At 35.9% G+C, this 24,805-nt stretch overlaps 1 protein-coding gene across 1 annotated transcript in view; it reads right to left on the bottom strand.

Annotated features, from left to right (window-relative positions):
• CFAP47 (cilia and flagella associated protein 47) overlaps positions 1-24,805 on the bottom strand; it is a 489,073-nt gene that overhangs the window by 174,354 nt on the left and 289,914 nt on the right. The window contains 3 exon segments of the mRNA XM_029240167.1: positions 15,514-15,642; positions 21,679-21,905; positions 22,652-22,763. Coding sequence (XP_029096000.1) covers positions 15,514-15,642; positions 21,679-21,905; positions 22,652-22,763 — 468 coding nt within the window.

The following is a 24,805-nucleotide window of genomic DNA, read 5'->3' as shown; positions in this document are numbered from 1 at the left end:
AACAGAGAAGCATTTATCACTTTGAATTGCATATTATGGTTATTATGTGCCCACTGCTGTCATTTACACTAGTCTATAAGCTTCCTGAGGATAAGAACTTAGATTTCTTCATCATTTGAATCCCCTGAAAACAAATCCAAATGAATGAATGAAACTCTTTTTAATTTCAATAAAATAAAATGAAATTTCTAACAAAAATAAGTTTTTTAAAGTAACGAAACGTGAAGAATGGAAGAGGTACAAATACTACAATTAAATGAGAAATTTTTAGGACAAATAATTAAGTGAAATGGAACACAGATTAGATATGAATATAGGTACAGATTATTGATTAAATTATTTTTATAAGTGAGATAACATGTAGTATGCCAAGTCAATCCATGTTGTCAATCCTCCACAGAAATTCTTTCCTAACTTTTTCAGTAAGCATTTCCAGTTCTTTCTTTCCTATTATCTTAAGATTTGTTGGAATCGCATAATTGCAGCTCACATATTTTGGTAAAGATTTATATATTATCGTATAACATTCATCTCAAAAATCACAATATTAACTCCAAGTCTAAAACCATTTTTTCTGAGAAACACCAAGGTTGATGGCTAGAAATAAAATGAAAAGAACAACATGATGTTTGTAAAAGGGAGTTCATACAGAAGGGAGAAACTCAGTGTCCCCACAGGTGAGGCAAAGAAATGAAATGGAAAAGAGTAACCCTGAAATGGAAAGAGATGGGAGTGATCATTCTCAGCAGCTCAATCATTTATCTACCATTGAGGCCAGATTACAAAAGCACATGACCAATTTTCTGTCTCAGCCAAGGAATGGGTGAGCAGTGGCATTAAACACCCTTGTGAATTGAGGACAATACTTTGATCAATGGGACTGACCCCTGCAACCTGAAGCATGATTAGGGAATGGGAACAGAGGATTGTCACTGCCCTTGAACATATTCTCCAAAGGTAATGCATGTCATTGACTCAGATTAGAATAAAAAGCATGACAGAAAGCAGAGTAATCACTAAAATATAAGTATCAATGGTCAGACTTTGAAATGTGTAGATAAGGTGCTCATGGTTTTACCTTTTAAGTAACTACTCACCTACCAACTGCTGAAACTAACATCACCCCCTCTTCCACTGCATCACCAGACCCCCCTTTTCCTAATGTTAGATCCAAATACGCTTCAACATGAAGTCTAATGGTTAGGTGCACCTGGGGAAGCCCGTCACATCTCAGAGGTGGTCAAGAGGCACCTCTCTGAGGAAAGACAGCATTATGATTTCCTTCCACAAGAACTATCATGACAGTATCTGTCATGATACTTATTAAAACACGAAAGACAAAGATCAAAATGTTTGAAGCATAAAAGACAAATAAAAAGTCTCTAAGATTCTATGTTTAGTGGTAAAATCCAGAAACTTACTAAACATAGGAATGGTAAATTATCATAGACACAATGCTTAAAAGAAACTGACTTCATATACCTTCTTTGCACTTTATGATACCCATGTGTATATTACAATGGAATGTGCCACTAGCTAGCATCCTGTGCATTCAACTGAATATACAATCACCCACAAACTTAAAAACAAAATTCTGGTTCAGCCACTATTTTTCTACTGACTTTTATTTTTAAAAAATGAAAAAAAGTTTTACACTCTGTTCACCAGAAAATAAAATGATATAGCAGTGACAAGCAAAATCAGAAGATTTTCCAAACTATGTTAATACAGTTAACTTACCTAACTACTTTTCTGATTGCTAAATGTCACTATACTAAAGTCTTGTGCATGAAATTTAATACACCTTAATTAAAATCCCTTTTGAATCACCATGCATGAAAATATAAAATGGACTTCACAAAAAATTGCACCTTCATTTTGTTTTCCTGAAAAATAAAGAGTGACTATTGCACCAGAACCTTCAAGCATTACATGAAAAGTTGATCAAATAGGGGAAGAAGAGCATGCAGTTATTTTCAATCAGATATTATGTGGTAAAAACAACTGATTTAAAATATAAATGGCTGAGAGTTATGAACAGAGCTGATAATTATACACATATAATAGGTCAACCTAGCCACTAATAATTGGTAGACCATTTAAAATTGAAAACCAGAGGCAATACCCTTTTTATTAAAACAATATTACTACCATTGTAAAGCAATTATACTCCAATAAAGATGTTAAAAAAAAAAAACAATGTTACTGAAGTAAAAATTTGGGTTAAGTTCTCATGTGGCTCATCATATTTCTCTATGCTACAACCACTTTCAGTATATCTAACTGGCTAATTATCCAAAAAAGTAATACCCTCAGTCAAAAAGATGGAATGAAAGAATGAGTCACAGAAGAGCAGGAACCAATACTGAAAGTGCCATTCAAAACATATGTCCCAAGGATGGCAAACACTAGGGACAACTTTTCGTATCAAATTTCTAGAAGACAAGAACCCTCTCTATTGTGTTCACTGCTATATCTCTGGTGCCTGAACACTGCTTACACACAGCAGGCTCTCAATAAATATTTGTTGAATAAAGTATCACATCATTTAGCATCTTTGTTCAAAGAAGGTGAAGACTTATGTTCAAGAGTGAATTTGTGGGCTTCCCTGGTGGTGCAGTGGTTGAGAGTCTGCCTGCCAATGCAGGGGACACGGGTTCGTGCCCTGGTCTGGGAAGATCCCACATGCCGCGGGGCGGCTGAGCCCGTGAGCCATGGCCACTGAGCCTGCGCGTCCGGAGCCTGTGCTCCGCAACGGGAGAGGCCACAACAGTGAGAGGCCCACATACCGCAAAAAACAAAAAACAAACAAAAAAAAAAACAACAAAAAGAGTGAATTTGTAATAGGGAAGAAACTTGGTATTCTATTACAAGTTAATCACTAAAGGTATTATACCTATAAGCTTAAATTACACATAATGGCCCATCTCTGGGAACCCTGCATCCCATGTAATGAGTGTTAAGTTAAAATACCTTTGTTTGGCTCACAGGAAACATCCTGACCAGGCCCACCTGTGAATAACTGCAGGAAGGAAGAAATTAATGCATCCCCTCCTTAGGCTGACCAGAACCAGGAAATGTTTGACGTTACTCCCTCCTCTTTCAGTATAAAAGAAGCCTGAATTCTAACTCAGGCAAGATGGTTCTTTGGAACACTAGTCCACCATCTTCTCAGTGTGCTGGCTTTCTGAATAAAGTTGCTATTCCTTTCCCCAACAACTTGTCTCTTGATTTACTGGCCTGTTGAGGGGACAGCAGCATGAACTTGGACTTGGTAACAAATTCTGTCACTAACTACTTGATTCTAGTTAAATTGTTGAACCTCTCTGTGTTTTAATTTCCTCATCTATAAATGTGGAGGCTGGAGCAAATCAGTGGCTTAAAACCTGTATTCACCAGAACCCCAGCCTTATGAGAATCTGCTTCAAGAACCACTACTGGGGATACAATAGGAGGCAGGGAAGGACAAGCAAACAGAGCTCTGGAGCATCTTCTCTAGTTTTGAACAGAGAAGCTTTCCATTTATCTAACTTATATATTGCATGGCTCATAATATTTCAACCTGCCTTTCAAAATATTATTATTATTCTTTTTCTTTTTTAATAAATTTATTTATTTATGGCTGAGTTGGGTCTTCGTTGCTGCGCACGGGCTTTCTCTAGCTGCAGCAAGCGGGGGCTACTCTTTGTTGCAGTGCACGGGCTTCTCATTGCGGTGGATTCTCTTGTTGCAGAGCACGGGCTCTAGGCACACAGGCTTCAGTAGTTGTGGCTCGTGGGCTCAGTAGTTGTGGCTCATGGGCTCTAGAGTGCAGGCTCAGTAGTTGTGGCACACGGGCTTAGTTGCTCCGTGGCATGTGGGATCTTCCTGGACCAGGGCTTGAACCTGTGTTCCCTGTATTGGCAGGCGGATTTTTAACAACGGCACCACCAGGGAAGTCCCTCTATTATTATTCTTAATACACTCTTAATCAATGAGTCAAGAAGAAATCGGGGAAATTAGAAAATATTTTAAAATTAATGAAAATGGAGATAGAACATACAAAAACTTATCGGATTCAGCTAAAGCAGTGCTTAAGGGAAATTTACAGCTGTAAATGACTATTACAAAAAGAAGAATGATCTAAAATCTAAGCCTAACCCTCCACCTTAAGATACTGGAAAAGGAAGAACAACCTAAGCTTTAAAAAAGTAGAATGAAAAAAATAATAAAGATTAAAGGAGAAATTAATGTAATAGAGAAGATAAAACAATGGAGAAAAATCACTGAAACTATAAGATAGTTCTTTGTAAAGATAAACAAAATTGACAAACCTTTAGCTAAATGGACCAAAAAAGAGAAAATATTCAAATTATTAGAATCAGAAATGAAAGTGGGGGCATTAATTCTGTTTTACAGAAAAAAAATGGAATGTAAGAGAATGCTATAAATAACTGTATGTCAAAAATTAGATAAATGACACAAACTAGGAATAGCTGGAAAGTTCCTCTGTCTCATAAAGGGCCTCTATGAAAAACCTACAGCTATCATGAGAATTTAAAGACTGGATTCTTTCTTCTTAAGCTCAGAAAGAAGACAAGGATGTCCCCTCTTATCACCTACATTTAACATACTGGGCATATTAACCAGATCAATTAGGCAAGGAAATTAAAAGAATTCATTTTAGAAGGGGAGATGTAAGACCATCTCTATATGCATATGACATTATCTTGTATATAGAAAATCCTCAGGAATCCAGTAAAACATATTAGAATAAAAAATCAGGTCAACAAGGTCACATGATATAATTTCAATATATAAAAATCAACTGTATTTCTATACATCTGCAATGAATAATCCAAAAATGAAATTAAGAAAACAATTCCATTTACAATGTTATGAAAAGGAATTAAATACTTAGTATGATATTTAACAAAAGGAATACAAAATTTCCACTCTTAAAACTCCAAAAATCTAAGGAGTACCTAAAGAAATGGAAAGATATTGCATGGTCATGCATCAGAAGACAATATTAAGATGACAATCCTTCCCAAATTGATCTACAAATTCAATGCAATACCTATCAGAATGCCAGCAGCTTGTTTGTAGAAACTGACAAGCTGATTCTAAAATCCATATGGAAATGTGAGGATCCCACAACAGCCAAAACAATATGGTTCAAAAAGAACAATGCAGCAGGACTCACAGTTTCTGATTTCAAAATTTACTACAAAGCAATAGTATTAAGAAAAGTGTGGTACTGGCATAAAGATAGACCTACAGATCTATGGGATAAAACAGGATTCAGGAATAAACAATGTATCTATAGCCAACTGATTTTCAACAAGGGTACCAAGATCATTTAATGCCAAAAGAACAGTGTTTTCAACAAATGGTGACAAGCCCACTGGATAGCCACATGAAAAGAATGAAGTTAGACATTACATCAAACAATATACAAATATTAACAAAAGTAGATCAAAGAACTAAATCAGGAACTAAAGCTGTAAAATTCTTAGAAGCAACAGAGGACTAAATCTTCATGACCTCAAATTTGGCAGTGGATTCTTAGATATGACATCAAAAGCAAGAACAATAGGAACAACTAAACAAGATAAACTGGACTTCATCAAAATTAAAAACTTTGTGCTTCAGAGAATACTATCAAGAGAATGAAAAGACAACCAAAAGAATGGGATAAAATATTTGAAAATCATATATCTGATAAGGTATTGTATCTAGAATACATGGAACATTTACAACTCAATAATAAAACGGCAACTCAAAGATAGGCAAAGGATCTCACTAGACATTTATACAAATAAAATATATAAGTGGCTAATAAGCACATGGAAAGATGGTCAACATCATTAGACACCAAGGAAATGCAAATCAAAATCACATGAGATTTCATTTCCACCCACAAGGACTGCAACAATAAAAAAGTCAGACGATAGCAAGTGTTACTGTTGATATGGAGATATTTGAACCCTCATACACTGCTGGTGTAATGTAAAAATGGAACTGCCACTTTGGAAAACAGTCTGGCAGTTCCTCAGATGTTTAAACATAGAGTTACCATATGATTCAACAATTCCACTCCCAGCTATGGATGTGTGCATGTGTGTGTGTGTGTGTATATGTATATGTATATGTATTACACCCAAGAGAAATGAAAACATCTGCACACAAAAACGTGTACACTAATGTTTATGGCAACATTATTCATGGTAGCTAAAAGGTAGAAACAACCCAAATGCCCATCAAATGATGAATGGATAAACAAAATATGGTATAGTCATACAATGAAATATTGTTTGGTCATTAAAAGGAATGAAGTTCTGATACATGATAAAACATGGATGAACTATAGAAACATTATGCTAAGTGAAAGAAGCCAGTCACAAAAATACCTCATATTATATGATGCCGTTTATATGAAATCTCCAGAATACCAAATCTATATATAGATAAAGTAAATTAACGATTGCTTAGGGCTAGCGGGAGGGATGAATGATAAGAGGTTGATAGCTAAAGGTTACTGTGTTTCTTTTTGAGGTCATATAAATGTTCTAAAATTGAATGTGGCAATGGTAACATGTATCTATAAATATACTAAAAACCACTGAATTATATACTTTAAGTTGGTAAATTGCACAGTATGTGAATGGTATCTCAATAAAGCTGCTAGAAATGGAATACCTAAATAAATAGGAGAATAAAGTTTTGAGAATGAATATAGGTGAATATCCTCTTAGTTTTCACTTGATGTAAATTCAAGTGACAGGTATTAACTTATATGACTATACTTGCAAGTATTCTCAGAAGCTAGACTATAACAGAACCTATTATATTCATAATTAAATATAAATTTAAAGACCAATAACAGAGCTGTGTGTCCCTTGCCTTTCTTGAGAGATTTCGATGTAGTATATGGATTACAAATTTCCTTCCAAAATCTATTCCCATTCTTTTATACACTGTAATCGAACTTGATGGCTTACTATTGTGGTGATCCTCTTTGGAAAATGCAGAGGATTTGAATTATATTTCTAAGTGAATTAAAGTAATTTTATTTCAAAAAGCCTTTGCAAATTTGAAAACAGTTTTTGCCAAAACCAAATGTAATATAATAATAATACAAGTTTATCTCAAGATATGTTGATGAAAATTAATTAAAGCACACTTTTGAAATTAGGTGACCACTGGCAATGCTGACAATATAGTAGATTGTTTCAATTAAGTTTAATCACTAAAACTAACATTTTAAATGATACTCTGTTAAATGAAATTTATTTTTTATTCTATTTGAAATACATTTGTGGTTATTTGATATAATGCAGATGTAGGGTTTATTTTTCAAAGAATACTTAATAAATTTTAAGCAGGAATTTAGGTTAATTCTATTGCAACAATTTTACAGTCTTTTTCATACTGAAGGATAATTTAGGCATTACAATAATGCATTTAATCTTTGTAAAATGGGTAGAACTACCTATAGTGTTAGTTATTACTAGCAAATGTTTACTACATGTTTATGATCACTTTACATGATCATTGTCATGGAAGGATTTAGTGGATATTTGTCACCTATTTGACTGCTAATTATTAGTAAATATTAGAAAATTAGGAAAACTGGAATTAGATGGGGGGAAGGAAAGAAGGAAAACACTGTTCCTACAATATGCATTTCCAATATGTCTGCCATGTATCCCTTGGGAGAGAAGAAGAAACTGGGTCAATAGCACAAAGTGCTAGAAACTGAAGTGATAATCTTTAGTAATGAGGGTATGAGCTCTGTTTAACGTGATCAGCAAAATCAGTCCAGAGCATTTTGTTTGAGTGCCCTTGAACAGAGTTTTCATGGGTGGCACAGAACACACAGGACCTTCGACATTGGGGAGCTGACTCAGATAAGTGCTCCTGGATCCACTGGAGTTTTCTTGCTTACCTATATCTATTTAAGGTCCATGGAACTCTTCCTGTTCATAAATTTCAACACCCCCAGAACCACAAGTAGATGAGATTTTAAGTCAATATCTACAACCAGGGAAAAGTCCAGATTTTCTGCAGCCTGAGGCTTTCACAATTTAGGGGGCCTTCTTCAAGAGAAAGAATGTAAAATTACAAATATAAAAGTAGGTATAGGGTCTAGAAAGGGGGGTTGAAAAAGTGAAGACTCATAAAGTTTATGTTCCTTTAGAATCAGAGTAAGTCTGTACCTAAAATCACTAAATGTTTCAGTAATATTTCACAGTCAGATTTAGTCATTCTTGTGCCTAGAGGTGAAGTGTAAAAAGGGTGATGGGATTAGAATATTATTAATAGCCAACATTTATTAGGTATACCATAAGGCATTTAAATTCTTGACATGTTATCTCCTTAAATTTGCACCAAAGAGAGAAGAGAGAGATGTGATTATTTTCTCATTTTGTGAACTGATGATGAACACCTGAATCATAACAGTGGGAGTAGAGAAAAAGAAAAGGAAATAAACTACAGAAAATTTAGGACTACAAGATGAATTTCAGGTATGAGCTCAGAAGAAAAAAGCTTCAAGTAGTGTGCCCAGATTTCTAATATAAGAGACAGGTCAAGTCCCACCATCTGAAATTATAAAGATTATGTAGTGAGAAACAAATAAATGGAGAATAATAATGCATTCATTTTGAGTTAGAGGAATATATCTCTATATCTTTCTATCTATCTATCTAATTGTATATCTATTTGCATATATATCTAGGTAGGCATGACTAGTCTGCCTCTGAATATATAAGTCGGAAACAGAAGGAAAAGGTTAGGAATAGAAATAAATACTGGTGATGTAAATGGTAGTTGTGACTATGGGAGTGTACAAAATCCCCTAGGGGATGGGTAAAAAGTAATAATAGCCCCATTAGGGCAAGAAGAACCTTGAAGACTCCCATATTGATGGGGTAAATGGAAGAACTCACAAAGAGACTAAGAAGAAATCTTGTCAAGGGGATGGAGAAGAAATGCAGGAAACAAGGATAAAGCCTTGATATCAAATGCCTAGAATTCTAAGAGTAGATGCTTAATCATCCAGGTTAAATGCTATAGCGGTCCAGTAAGATGTAGACGGAGAATGGTCCACTGAAAGCAACTAGCTGTTTTGCTACAGTGGTAGCACAAGCCAGATTTGAGAAGTCGAGAAAGTCATGCATGAATAGAAACTGCAAATGCAGATCCCTCTACTGAGAAATATGTTTGCCAAGGGAAAGGTAGGAGTTTCTTTAGTTTTTGAAGTTTGACAACACTTGGGAGCCAAAAGTGAAGGAACTATTCTCAGAGAAGACAAAGCTATGATAAATGATGGAGAAGAGCCCAAAAACAGGTTCTGAGATAAGATAAAAGATACACGTTGGAAGGCTGATAGAGTAGATTCCTATTATTCAGAGAATGGGGTGAAAGCAATAAGCGGGTTAAGGAAGAGTATATGTTCATGAAACCCCTATTCCTCCATGAGAGAATAGATGCAGTCATTGTCCAGTGGAGGCTGGAGATGGGGAAAAGACTGGAGTGAAGAGGATGTCTGAAAAGACTAATAACACTTTGGAAAGGTTGCTGTGAGAAATGCAAGAGTACACAAATTAGCAAATAGAAGTTAATGCCTAAATAGGGTCTGAGACAGAAATATCTATCAGGAGAATTAAATGAATAAATGTACACAGGACTTCCCTGGTGGCGCAGTGGTTAGGAATCCGCCTGCCACTGCAGGGGACACGGGTTCGAGCCCTGGTCCAGGAAGATCCCATGTGCTGCAGAGCAACTAAGCCCATGCGCCACAACTACTGAGCCTATGCTCTAGAGCCTGCGAGCCACAAGTACTGAGCCCACGTGCCACAACTACTGAAGCCTGCACACCCAGAGTTCATGCTCCGCAACAAGAGAAGCCACTGCAGTGAGAAGCCCACACACCGCAAACAAAGAGTAGCCCCCACCGCTCGCCACAACTAGAGAAAGCCCATGCACAGCAACGAAGATCCAATGCAGCCAAATATAAATAAATAAATAAATAAATAAATTTAAATAAATAAATAAATTGGAGGAAAAAAAAAAGAAGATGTACACAAACCAACCCTTGCAGTGCTTTGTGTATTGTCGGTGTTCAACAAACGTTAGACCCACCCCAGTCCACTATCATAAAGGACTCATAGGATCTCTGAGATCCGTGAAGCGGGACAAGCGATGTCTCCTTTCTATGGGAAACTGTTGTCATATATGTATATCTGTCACATCTACAGAGATGGATGCACCTACTATGTGCACATGCACTTTCTTTACAGTTTCATTTCCTTCTGATGAAAGCATTATAATTAAATGGTAGAGTGGAAAAAAATATTTTTCTAAATGATGGGGCTGAAATAAATACAGATTTAAGTAGATTATTTTTAATAATTTTGGTAATAGCTATGTAAGCAGAATTGTGGAATTTTATTTACGAATTTCAAAAAGGTATAGACTGATAGGCAACATTAATATGAGGGGGCCGAAGACAGCCATTTTTTAATACATCAAAACTAGTTCTTTTTAATGCGTTTAGAACTTCAAGAGATTATATGACTCTACTTCCACCCCTTTCCTGAAATTAGCAGGAAGACTGGGCTACCTCTACTCCTCCACATAAAGACTTGTCATTTCTTTCTTTCTCTAAGCCACCCATAAAAAAAAAATTGCTTTTACATTACTATACTTATTGCTAGGAATTTGCTGGTTTGTTCTCTTCAAATTAGTTTATACCATAAAAATAAATTTTTTAAACCCTTAAATCTAATATTCTTTGCTTCAAATTCTAATAGGTTATTTATTAAAGTAAAAATGCTTACATTCTTTTCCTTTTCATTAATCAAGTCCACTGCTTCACAACAGAATGTACATTGCTAAGGGTATGTATTTATATGACCTGCTACTATCCTGAGTTAGAATATTCTGTTTATGTAAACTTACTTTATTTAAATGTATGCTGAAGGAAATGAAAACAGAAACTTGGGCTCAAAAGTTCCTCTATAAACTCAACTGCACAGACAATTAAGTTAGACATGAACCACGATTGGCTAATTACATTGTAAAAGTTTTATGATAATCCTTTAAAATTGTTTGCAGTTCTATTTTTTCTTAATTTTCACAATAATTTTCTTACCAAAATGGATAGTTAACAGTTGATATGAAAGACACATATTAGTCTTAGAAAAATATCTGAGTGAAAGACTTTCAAATATAAATCACTTCATACTTATTTATAATTAAACAGCATCTTAATATGCCACAGTCTTCATTTGTAAGACTATACTGTGAGTTTCATGGCAAGCCTACGCTATGTATCCTTAGTTATTTGTTTTCTCAAAATGAAAATTCTTTTAAATTTGAATTACCCTCTATAATCAACTGTATTAATGTTAGTTTTATTTGTAAACATACTCTATATAGGTGCCTCTCTATCAGTACTTATCCCATTGTATTACAAGAGCTACTTATCTATTAGTCCTTCAAAGGGACGAATACAGGAATTTTCATCATTTTGCCCAAAAGAATCAATGCAGAACAGTGTTGTTGAATGAACAGCTGAATAAATGAATGGCCTGAACGGACAATCCTAGCCAGGTTTATAGTGCACACAGCTTTATCCAGTTATCTCAAAAGGGATTAAAATGTTATGAAAATAAATTCTTCATTTAAAAATTTAATAGCACACAGAAAAGCTGGAGGTAATAAAGATTAAAAAAAAAAGACAACAACTTAACCTGAAAGGTCTCAAACTGACAGCTGGTCAGTCAAACATGACCTCACACTTGTTTGTCTAGCTCAGGATTTTATTTTTATTTTTATTTTTGGAATTTGAATGTCTAGACAGGGCATTTACTCTTCAGTTTGTCATAGGCCCCATCATCCCTATTGCCATAGACCAGACCCAATTCATAAATCCTTGTTACCTGCTTGGCCATTTGGCATTTGAATCTGGGTTCTCAGATCTCCTAGGAAGGCAAAGTGAACAGATTACCCTGTACCTTATTATTTGCAATCACCTTTTCAGATTTAGAAAAACTTTATAGTTAACACAAAGCCATAGGAAGATAACAAATAAAAAGCCCTAGTAAAGAAATTATATTCCTACTATTATCCACCAACTAGGAAAAAAGTGAACAAAAAATGTAAATTACTTTTGAATACTTTACCCTACCAAAGTTGAATCAAGAACAAATAGATCATTTGAACAGACTGATCACTAAAAGTGAAATAGAATCTATAATTTAAAAACTCCCTACAAACAAAAGTCTAGGACCAGATGGCTTCACAGGCAAATTATATCAAACACACAAATAACTTATACCAATCCTTCTCAAACTCTTCCAAAAAACTGAAGAGGAGGAAACACTCCCAAAGACATTCTATGAAACCACCATCACCCTGATACCAAAACCAGTCAAAGACACCACCAAAAAAGAAAATTACAGGCCAATACCTTTGGTGAATATAGATGTGAAAATTCTCAACAAAATGTTAGCAAACCAAATCCAACAAGACATAAAAAAGATCATACACCATAACCAAATGGGATTCATCCCAAGTTCACAAGGATGGTTCAACATTATGCAAATCAATCAATGTAATACATCACATTAACGAAAGAAAAAGACAAAAACCACATGATCCTCTCAACAGGTGTGGAAAAAGCATTTGACAAAATTCAACATCCATTCATGATAAAAACTCTTACCAAAGTATAGAGGGAACATATCTCAATATAATAAAAGCTATTTATGACAAACCCACAGCCAATATAATACACAATGGTGAAAAGCTGAAAGCCTTCTTGCTAAAATCTGGAACAAGAAAGGATGCCCACTCTCACCTCTTCTATTCACACAGTATTGGAAGCCACAGCAATCAGAAAAGAAAAAAAAAAAGAAAGGTATCCAAATTGGAAGGGAAAAGGTAAAACTGTCATTATATACAGATGATATGATACTATATATAGAAAACCCTGAAGATCCCACACAAAAAAACTACTAGAACTGATAAACAAATTCAGCAAGGCAGCAGGATACAAGATTAACATACAGAAATTGGTTGCATTGTTGGTGTAAACCAACAATGAAATATCAGAAAGGGAATGTAAAAAAACAATACCTTTTAAAATTGCACCCCCCAAAATAAAATACTTAGGAATAAACCTGACCAAGGAGGTGAAAGACTTATATGCTGAGAACTGTAAAACATTAATAAAGGAAATTGAAGACAACTCAAAAAAATGGAGAAGTATCCCATGCTCTTGGATTGGAAGAATTAATATTGTAAAAATGGACATACTGTCCAAAGCAATCTACAGATTTAATGCAATCCCTATCAAATTACCCATGACATTTTTCACAGAACTAGAACAAATAATCCTAAAACTCATATGGAACCATAAGTGACCCAGGATCACCAAAGCAATCATGAAGAAAAAGAACAAAGCAGGAGGCATAACCCTCCTGGACTTCAGACAATACTACAAAGCTACAGTAATCAAAACAGCATGGTATTGGCACAAAAACAGACATACAGACCAATGGAACAGAATAGAGAACCCAGAAATAAACCCACACACCTACAGTCAATTAATCTTCGACAAAGTAGGCAAAAATATACAATGGAGAAAAGACAGTTTTTTCAGCAAGTGCTGTTGGGAAAGTTGGAGAGCCACATGTAAATCAATGAAGTTAGAACACACCTTCTCACCATACATGAAAATACTCAAAATTGTTTAAAGACCTAAATATAAGACATGACACCATAAAACTCCTAGAAGAGAACATAGGCAAAACATTCTCTGACATAAATCATACCAATGTTTTCTTAGGTCAGTCTCCCAAGGCAATAGAAATAAAAACAAAAATAAACAAATGGGACCTAATCAAACTTACAAGCTTTTGCACATCAAAGGAAACCATAAGCAAAATGAAAAGACAATCTACAGAATGGGAGGAAATATCTGCAAATGATGTGACTGACAAGGGCTTAATATCCAAAATATACAAATAGCACACACAATTCAACAACAAAAAAAACAAACAACCCTATCCAAAAATGGGCAGAAGACCTACATATACATTTCTCCAAAGAAGACATACAGATGGCCCACAGGCACATGAAAAGATGCTCAACATCGCTAATTATTAGAGAGATGCAAAACAAAACTACAATGAGGTACCACCTCATACCAGTCAGAATGCTCATCATTAAAAAGTCTACAAATAACAAATGCTGGAGAGGATGTGGACCAAAGGGAACCCTCTTACACTGTTGGTGGGAACGTAAGTTGGTGCAGCCACTGTGGAAAACATTATGGAGGTTCCTCAGAAAACTAAAAATAGAATTACCATATGATCCAGTGATCCCACTCCTGGGCATATATCCAGACAAAAGTATAATTCAAAAAGATACATGCACCCAATGTTCATAGCAGCATTATTCACAATAGCCAAGACATGGAAACAACCTAAATGTCCATTGACAGATGAATGGATAAAGATGTGCAACATATATACAATGGAATACTGCTCAGCCATAAAAAAGAATGAAATAATGCCATTTGCAGCAACATGGATGCAATTAGAGATTATCATACGAAGTGAAGTAAGTCAGAAAGAGAAAGACAAATACCATACGATATCACTTATTTGCGGAATCTAAAATATGACACAAATGAACCTATCTATGAAATAGAAACAGAATCACAGACATAGAGAACAGACTGGTGGTTGCCAACAGGGAGGCGGATGGGGGAGAAATGCAATGGGAAGTTGGGGTCAGCAGACGTAAGCTTTTATATATAGAATGGATAAACAACATGGTCCTACTGTATAGCACAGAGAACTATATTCAATATCCTATGAAAAACCATAATGGAAAAGAATATTAAAAAAACATACACATACACACAATCACATTGCTGTATAGCAGTAAGTAACACAAATACACAGAATAAAGGAGACCAAAAGTAGGTACTCAACTAAAAAAGGCCCTTGTCCAGATGAAAGAGAAATTGCTCATAAATGGCTTTTTTCTCCTCTGATATGTTCTTGCCATCAATATCCCTCCTATCCTTTAGGGCCAGCCTAAGTCTCAACTCCAGGGCAACTTTGTAACCAAGTTCCCTGTGAAAGCAAGAGCTCACCTTCTTCAAAGAGCACTTATTGTCTTAATCAGATAACCACTCTTTACCAAAGACAGGTTGGCAAATTTCAGTAAATTTCAGTACCAGTATTTGGCACCCAAATTCAGTATGTAATTTAAATTACTATGATGTAGTACATTGGTTATTTATAATGTAAAGTACCATTCAACAATTGGTATTTATGTAGCTGGACTATCTCTTCAATTATATTACGAACATCCTATTAGTTAACATAATCTCTTCTTTGTATTTTAGTATTGCAGGTACCTGAGACAGTGCTAGATATTGCAGTGTACACATTATTGGTTACCTGTTTTTTCTGCAGATTTAGTTCCTTGATATTGAATCAATTTAGCTTGAGTTTCCGGAATCCAAGGAATGCAGATTGTCTTGGGGATATCAAAATATTCTGGAAGGCTCAGCTCTGTTTTGTATAAAATGGACTTTGGCTTCTTCAACTTTGAGATATTAAAGAGCATACAAATCTGCAAATAAATAGAAACTAAAATTGGAATGTAATCCTCTTACCCGTTGCCTCCAAAATAAACAAACAAAAAAGACAGCATTATGTACTTAGACTCCATATTTGGGTGAAAAAAATCCCTCAAGGGATTGAATTTGTTCATTTCTTTAGACATACTATTGTTTACTTGGTAGAGGACAACACTAACATGTTTCATAGACTCAAAAGAGTCATCCTTTATTGAGAGATGCTCAATGTCACCCGCTCTAATCCTTTCAGTGATGAGGAATTCATTGTCTCAGGAAGAAGTCATTCCACTAGTGAACAGTACTGAGAAAGCACTTCCCTCTGTGAGTCGAACCTGGTGTTCCTTAACATCTTCCCATCAGCTCTAGTTCTTATCAGCAGTACAGTTAGTCCCCTCTCTTTTGCTACTGACAATTTTGGGGAAAAAAATATGCATCTATAAAACTAGGTCCTATCCCTCCACAAACCTCCAAACATCCCTTTCAAATAGGTCTGATATTTTTAGTCCATTCAACCTTTACTTATATGATGTGGGTTACAACTTACCCCCATGCATATGCTTCTCTAGACACAATCTAGTTCAACACTGTCATTCCTAAAATGGGACCCTGAAGATAAACCCAGCTCCCTAAGTATGAACTAAGCAATGCAGAGCATAGAAGTAGGCAATCGTTTCGTTTTATCTGGACCTTCTACTGCTAAACACGTAGTAGAGCCTAAGGGTTAGACCAAGTCTTCTTGAAGCCAGACTGCCTGAATTTATACCCCAATTTTAAACAAGTTTGGCCAGGTTATTAACCAAAGCCACAAAGTCTTCATTTGGGAAACATGGGCAATAATAGTACACATTGCCTATCCCTGGTATATTTAAAGTATAAACAAATGCCAGGTCCTTGGAGCATATTTTAAGAATTCAATAAATGTTGGCTGTCATTATCATCACCATTGTTGTTCTTGTCATCAACATGATTGTAACCATGATATCATTACTCAGCAAAAATAAGCTTTAGTTCCTTTGGCAATTATCCCATTCACTAGTTCATTATCTATAAAATCCACAAGTTTTTTTTTTTTTTTTCCTCACAAAGCCATATTTTCCACCTACTTTATTTCGGCAATTAAAATCATGTAAATGCAGAAAGGTAAATTAATTCATTTACCACTGTTTTGGCTTGGTTTATTTTTCTAGTTATCATGAAAAAATTATCTATTCATATAAGCAACTAGTTCTTTATCCCAAAGTGGATCATCTGCCTTCTATATCTGCAAGTCATTCAAAATAATATGCACGGGGCTTCCCTGGCGGCGCAGTGGTTAAAAATCCGCCTGCCAATGCAGGGGACACGGGTTCGAGCCCTGGTCGGGGATGATCCCACATGCCACGGAGCAACTAAGCCCGTGGGTTACAACTACTGAGCCTGCGCTCTAGAGCCCACGAGCTACAAATACTGAAGCCCGCGCGCCTAGAGCCTGTGCTCCGCAACAAGGGAAGCCACTGCAATGAGAAGCCCACGCAGTGCAACGAAGACCCAAGGCAGTCAAAAATAAATAAATAAATAAATTTATTTAAAAAAAAAAATATATATATATATATATGTACGGATACACACTCTCTTCTTGATCAAACTCTAGTCAGGCTCCTCCAAGCCATCTTCTCAACCAGGCCTCAACTTTAGCCTATAAAAAATGCAGATTCTCAGCACAAATGATTTTGTCTACCCCTTTCCCTCACACACACACACTAAGAGACTTGAACAAGCACTAACAACGTTTCTAACAGCTCAAGGCCATATCCCTAGGACGACTCCAGTCCCCCTTAAGGTCCCTATCTGGGAAAGTTCAATGCTCCAAGGATAATTTACTGTTTGTTCCAGTCAAAATCTGGTGATAGGTAGATAGGCTCCTGAACCCCTCCTAGAACAGTTACTTTAGAAAGCTTGCAATTATAACTCCCTTCTCTCTCCTTTTGAGATGTAAGTCTACCACCCAGAACTGTCTTCTTTTCATGGACCTCAGAGCCCTCCCTTTGAAATGCAAAAATTCAAGGAGATAATGCTCCCAGCCAGGTAGGTACTTAGTTCTAACTTGCATCACTACCTCCCTCCTGTCACAAAGATTCCAGAAGTTTGTTTCTCTTTATAAGCATCAATTAACAAGTCCAGATTGCTGTGACCAACTCCCTCCTGCTTCTTGTAAACTTCACGTCCCTGACACTTCTCAGGCCCCAGCTTATTCTCTCTCCTGAGTTCAGCTCATACTGGATCCTCCTCCCTGATGCAACAGTTACTGAATAAAGTCTATGCTTGTTTTAACTAGTGTCTGGCTTTGTTTATCTTTGACAGTGTCGACAGGTACTTATTTCACGATTTGAAGTGCACTTAAATTATTCAAATACAAAAACCTTTTCTCTACTCTACCGAATCCTCACCAAGGGGATCTTTTAGATTTCCTTTTTAAAAATGTCAAATTTCAAAATTTCAATGAGTTTCCTCACCATTTATCCCAGAGTACAAAGCATGGCTTTTAAAATATAAAATTGAGGAAGTTAATAGAAAACATAAGGAAACTCCCTTGCAAGCTCTGAATCTTCCTACTACCAATGAGTATATCACTAGAGTTAGTTTATTAATGGCCAGGAGAATATGAATTCAATACATGAGCGCTAAGTGTAAAGTGCCAGCTATTCATGCTCCTGACAAAAGATCCTGTCTCTCAGAGTATATAAAGTAGATACATCATAATGCTATTACCTTATAAATATTTCAACAATTCAAATTGCACATGGCTGTATAATAAAAAATTAGACATGTCACTTTTCTTTGGTGGAAAAGTAATTACATTTATTCAATTAGATTTTGCTCTAAACAGATTTATTTCAAGGATAATTTTAGATTTTATTTGTTATATAGTTATTTTATGCTATAACAGAGAATTCTAGACTTTCATTTATTCCATTATACAATTTTATGGCAGTAAACTAAGAAATGAACATATGATCTGGAGGCTATGCAGGGCAAGGAAAAGAGTAATGGACTCTGGGAGGTAAAAACCTAGGCCCATTTCTAATCTGTCACAAATCAGTGGTGTCACCTTGGGCTACTATCTCACTATTTTGGGGTCTTGGTTAATAGGTCTGTAAAAGTAAGAGGTTGTACTATGTGTCTCTGAGTGTTCAGCATTATTTATTTTCCAGCTTTAAAATACAATAATGTCTCTACCCTGATCTAGGCTGTAATCTCTGCCCTGTCAGTGAGGGCAACTTAGGTCTTTTTATGCCTCAGTCATTCCACTTGTTTTGTATTACAAGTGTAATCCTATCTTCTCTCCACTTCTCCATGGGGTCATGGAAATAATTTGAGAAGTGTACATAAAAGTATTTGGGGAAAAAAAGGTGTCAAATACTACACAAGGAGAGAGAACTTTTAAAATCAATTCTGTTTACTGTTCTGCTGTATTAGCATTATTATATTTCAACAGTGCAGTGATAATTGCACTTGAAAAGAAAACTCTATGACTACATGTATATCAACAGAATAAGATGTGCCTATACGTTCTGATTTGGTGTAGCTGATTTTCTTAGACTGGCATATTCAACACTTCTGTAGTTATTTTTTGCATTTAGAGAGTTTTTGCCAAAATAAAAAAAAATTCATGATATTTGTAGACTTCAAAGAAAACTGTAATCTTCAAGTGAAAAAAACTTCTCATTTTAAATTTACAGACTGCTTAAAACATTTAAATTTTAAAGAAGTCAAGATTTAATCATAAATAATAATAATTATTACTATTTCCACCAACAATTTTGGAGAAGTGGAGACATACATATACCCATCCTGCAAAGGTGGGAGGGAAATAAGGATAAGTAAACAGCAAGATGACTTTGTGAAAAATCAGGCTATGAGGCAACCTGGATTGACATTAGCCTATACAACGAAGACTACAGGTTTAAAGTACCATTTGTTTGTCAGGTACATGTTCAATCCAATTAAACAATGACAGCACTTCTCATGCACAAGACACTGAGGGATAGACAAAAAAACACATGACAAAAGTTTTTAGATTTCTAGGAATTCACAATCTGATGGGGAAAATAGGTAAATTAAAAAAAATCATATACAAAACATAATTTGATAAATGCAATAAGAAACAAAAAGTGTGCTGGGTTCCAGGGAGAAAGTTAAAGAAGAGGGAGAAAGATAGAAACTACATACATGCATAAATAATAGAAAAGGGATCCACAGACAAAATCCATCTCCCTCAAGCATTTTTTCATTTACATAAAATTTTCGACAAGAGGTATGAATGAAGACAATTTAAAAGAAAAGAGAGAGAGAAAGAGAGAGAGAGCACTATAATAGGCATGAATTTTGAAAAAAGCCACCTATTGAACATTTTTATTGTAATAGTGCACTGAAAGTTGAACATAAACCTTCCCAAATGCACTGCTCTATAGCAGAAGTAAGCATTTTGGTATGAGCTGAAGAGAGAGCCATTGGCTTCTTAGATGCACAGTGTGTACAGGTCAGTCTGGAGGATATCAGAGCCTTGGGCCTTGATATTTTTGACCTTATCAGAACTTAAAAATCCAGGTCACCCATAAAATAACAGCACAAATTGTTAGAAATTGGTGCTTAGACTATATTCATTCTAGCATTATGACAAATAAAAAAATAAATCACCCCTACAATGCCAATGGTTTTGTTGTAACCTATGTAAATCAAGACTAACATTAAACAAGCAGGATTCTAAAAATTACTATTTATTCCTTCAGTGAACAAAGATTTAGTGACTACCTTTGGTACAGTGCACACTTTTCTAGGCACTGGTGGTATGAGAGTTAACTAAACAAATATCTTCTCACAAATTCCCTTGCTGGAGATAAAGAGTAAACACATAAATATACTACTCTCAGATGGTAAATGCTACCGACAGAGAAAACTGAAAGAAGTTTAGGGTTTGGAAAAGTGGCTGGCGGAAGTAAGGGATTCTTTTAAAAATGCAAGCTGGTAAAGCAGAAGCTCAGCGGTAGCATTCCAGCAGACCTGAAGTAACTGAGGGACGCAGCCTCTCACGTCCAGAGAAAAGCAACAAAGGACAGACGTGCACAGGCCGCAGGGAGCAGGCCTTCTTCGGGCGCTGGAAGAACAGCAAGAAGGCCTGTACACAGGGAGGGACAGGAGTGAATGGGCTCCAGTGGAGATGCTGAGGTCAGGAAAGGGGATGGGCCTGACCAGGAGGGTCATGAAGACCACCGTAAAGATGTTGGTTTTCATTCTGACACAAGCTAGAAAAGCCAGGGGAGCAAAGGAGCAAAGTGTGCAGGTTTCCATTTTAGAAGAATCGCTTTCGTGGCTCTGTGGCGACTCGACTGTACCTTATTTCAATTATAAGATAGAGTTCAAGCTGTAATACAGTAGAGTCTACAGTAACAACAACAACAACAATGCCATACATCTAGAGAGCACTAATTATATACTAGGTACTACGTTAAGCATTTTATATAATTATCTCACTTAGTTTTCATTAATGACCATTATCTCCTTATTACAAATGTAAAAATCAAGGCTGGAGGAGTTTTAAGTTACCAGCTCACAGTCACATAGCTGGACAGTGTTAGAGTCTGGATTCTCAGCCTGGTAATCTGACCCCAGAAATGATCCTCCCTGGATGAACAACAGAATATCCTGGACAACTTGCAGAATATGTCCCCACTCACCCCCTTCCAGAGATTGATACTGAATTGTTCTGGTGGGGCCTGAGCACTGGGATCAGTTCTCCAGGGCATCCCAATGTAGAGGCAGAATTGAGAACTACTGTGAAATATCAACCATACTGTAATGCCTAAAATTACCTAGCAGAACAATTTGTTTCAGATTTATTATTTAATGAGGTAAAAAAGAAAAAAGCTACTGAACTGTCTTTCTGAGGAAAAGCAGCTTTCATCATTTTTATATGTAAAAACATTGTTATGATCTCTGTACATTTTTAAAGAGAGACTAATTTCAGCACATCCTCTGTCCTCCATTCCCACCTCGATCTTGGTCAGCCCCAGGAGGGCGATGGCCAAGCGGATGCTACTGCTCTCCAGAGTGCCCGTGATCAACCTTCTCTCATACTCTATCTTCGACATCTGCTGCTGTGCTGCAAAAGCCAAGGCCTTCTCCTTGGCTTCATTAGTCAGTGGCAATTTAAGGTCCACATCCAGGATTTGACGGAGCTTACATTTCAAATACAGAACTGGATCTTCCTTATTAAGCACTAGGGGAAGCAAAAACATTCATGATTGCAATGATCAGTTACACCCTTAACGTTGTTATCCAGGGTGGACTTGGGAGGTCTGAAATATAACACTGCAGTTATGGCCTTTATTAACCAGAGTAGAAAGAAATAGGCAACACATTTCTAGTAGTCCTAATTCAGTAATTCAAGAGTAAGTCTTCAGGAATTAAAGATTTTTTTCTCTACAAAGAGTTCTAGTCAAGTGGTTCTTTCGTAGAAACATCATCAACTTGCTAAAAATTCAGTGGCCATTGTGCTATCAGTGGTTAGAAGGTAGGAGGAACAGAAAGAAATGTAAAGAAAGACACCTCTCAAAGACGGGCAAGAATTGCCATTTTCTTTCAGTAATAACCTTACACTTTAAACGAGGACACTGGGTAGAAGTACAGGTTATATTATAGTATATAGAATTTGACATTGTAGTTATTTCCAAGTTACTTGGAAAATGGAAAATTTTGCTGAGTAAATATTTTGAATGCCAAATTATAATATTTACCTGAAGACTAAAAGAAATAAAGATTTAAAAAAGAATCACCATCGACATTTTCTTAATTGTTAAAATGGTACTCTATTCCATGTATGCTGACATAATAAAGTTAAAAGGGAGCCTTCAGAAATGTAATCATATATTGGAAAAATGTGCTGTGAGGGTGCTTAGGTGACTATATGAGGAATGGTACCATCCTTCAACATTAGAAATGAAATAAAATGCACAGATACTCTACCTTCTTCTGGAGAACTGCTATGGTCAAGCGGAGTTGAAGAATCCATTGGAAAGAATCTGGAAGGCAAGGGGATCATACTTCTTCCTGCCAAAACATATATTAATTCTCCAATCTAAAACACAACCACACAATAATATTAAATTTTAAAAGTTCAGAAAAAGATTAGGATAAATCTTTCACCTATGAGAAAAATCTTTGTACTATAAAAACATGTATAGTGCATTACTAAGCAACATAGGCCCTAAATGGGTGGAGAAAGGTAAGGATGAAATACAGCCTACCATAGTATGAGGGAAACTTTGCATGCAACTAGAACAGAGATGGATTGAGAAGGTCTCAGGGCGGCACTGACAGCAGTTGATCGTTATAGGTACAAATATCCTTGGAAGGCTGTTAGCTTAAAACAAATGAATTCAAGCAAATGAGAAAATTTTTTCCTCCATTCTGTGATTTATTGTTGGAAGGGAGTGACATCATTTTTGCAGGGTGTCTGGATCCCTAAGAGTCTATATTTTAAAGTGGGGGGTTTCAAAATGTGCATGTGAGGGTCTGAAGATCTTTTAGAATAAGTGATTAGGCAAGAAGTACAAAAGACTAAACAGCATGAAAATAAAAGTGGGAACAATGCAAGGGCAACAACATGATATAGGGAAAGACCAACAGAGGTGGACAAGCCTGGTTTTAATTCTGGCACTGGCACTTACCACCTACTAATAAGCCTCAGGCAAGTTTACTGAATCTCTGAGTTCCAGTTTCTTCCTCTATAAAATGGGATGAACAACACTTTTATGTTAGGAACCCAGAGATTAAATGAAAAAGGAGAGGGAGAAAGTCTCAAAAGACACATCATACAATCACAATGGATAAATATCATCTAGATCTTGATTCTTCAGTGCAGCAGACTATGCTATCCCAAAACATGACTGTAGGAGTTCAGGATGTGCCACAACAAAATATGCTGCTTTGGTATATTGATTCTTTTGAGCTGTAGGCACCTGAAAAACAGGGAGAGCTTTCTATGAACTTCCCTTATCTGCCTAAGACAGATACTCCAAAAGGAACTCGATTGTTGTAAATCCCCTCCCTGAGAGTTTCATCAACTAGGGAATATTGACTCTTGTCACACGAAGAGACTAGAAGTTGACACCACAACCAAACGTTGTCACAAACTATCATATCTTTCATCTACTCTTCTAAGAGTAGTCTTCTAAGGGCCTATTCATTTTTCCCAAAAATCATTTACTCTCCTCTAAGTGGCTGACATCCCTCCCTCCCCTTTCCTTATTAAGATGGTATTTAAGCCTGAATTCTAAGCCACCTCAAGGAATTAACTCCTTTTTCCTTGGGTATCTCCCATGTATATATGAGGTATACATGTTAATACACTTCTGTTTTTCTCTCGTTAATCTGTCTTTTATTACAGGGGTCTTAGTCAAGAAGAACTCAGAGGAGTAGAGGGAAGATTATTTTTCCTCCCCTGTATTTCAAACAAAGAAACTTAAAATGAAATGATAAAAACAAACAAACATAAAAACAATAATGAGACAATCAGGGAAATACGAAGAATGCCTTGATTTTTGATGCTATTTAAAAAAATACGATATTTTTAGTAGTAATGGTATCATGGTTATGTCAAAAAAACAAAACAAAACAAAAAACAAACCCAGAGTCTTTTTGTTGTAGAGACACTTCCTGAATTATTTGTGGACAAAATGATGTGATGACTGGGATTTGCTTCATGAAACTTGCTTGGCAATGCACTGTTGAAACTGAGCAAAGGATACAGGGGGTGATATACTACAGTTTTATTTCTACAATTCTGTGTATTTTATATGTTCCATAATACAGTCTTTTCTTTGTTTCTTTTTCTTTTTTTTAAATTGAGGTATATTTGCTTTACAATATTAATATAAGTTTCAGGTGTACAACACAGTGATTCACAATTTTTAAAGGTTATACTCCATTTATAATTATTATAAAATATTGGCTCTAGTCCTTGTGTAGTACAATATATCCTTGTAGCTTATTTATTTTATACATAGTAGTTTGTGCCTCTTAATTGCCTACCCCATATTGCCCCTTCCCCTTCTCTCTTCCCACTGGTAACCACTAGTTTGCTCTTTGTATCTGTAAGTCTGTTTCTTTTTGTTATAT

The sequence above is a fragment of the Monodon monoceros genome, unplaced genomic scaffold (genome assembly GCF_005190385.1).
Source record: "Monodon monoceros isolate NGI ecotype Baffin Bay Population unplaced genomic scaffold, NGI_Narwhal_1 Super_Scaffold_22, whole genome shotgun sequence".
NCBI lineage: Eukaryota > Metazoa > Chordata > Mammalia > Artiodactyla > Monodontidae > Monodon > Monodon monoceros.
This window is presented reverse-complemented; position numbering and strand designations above follow the sequence as displayed.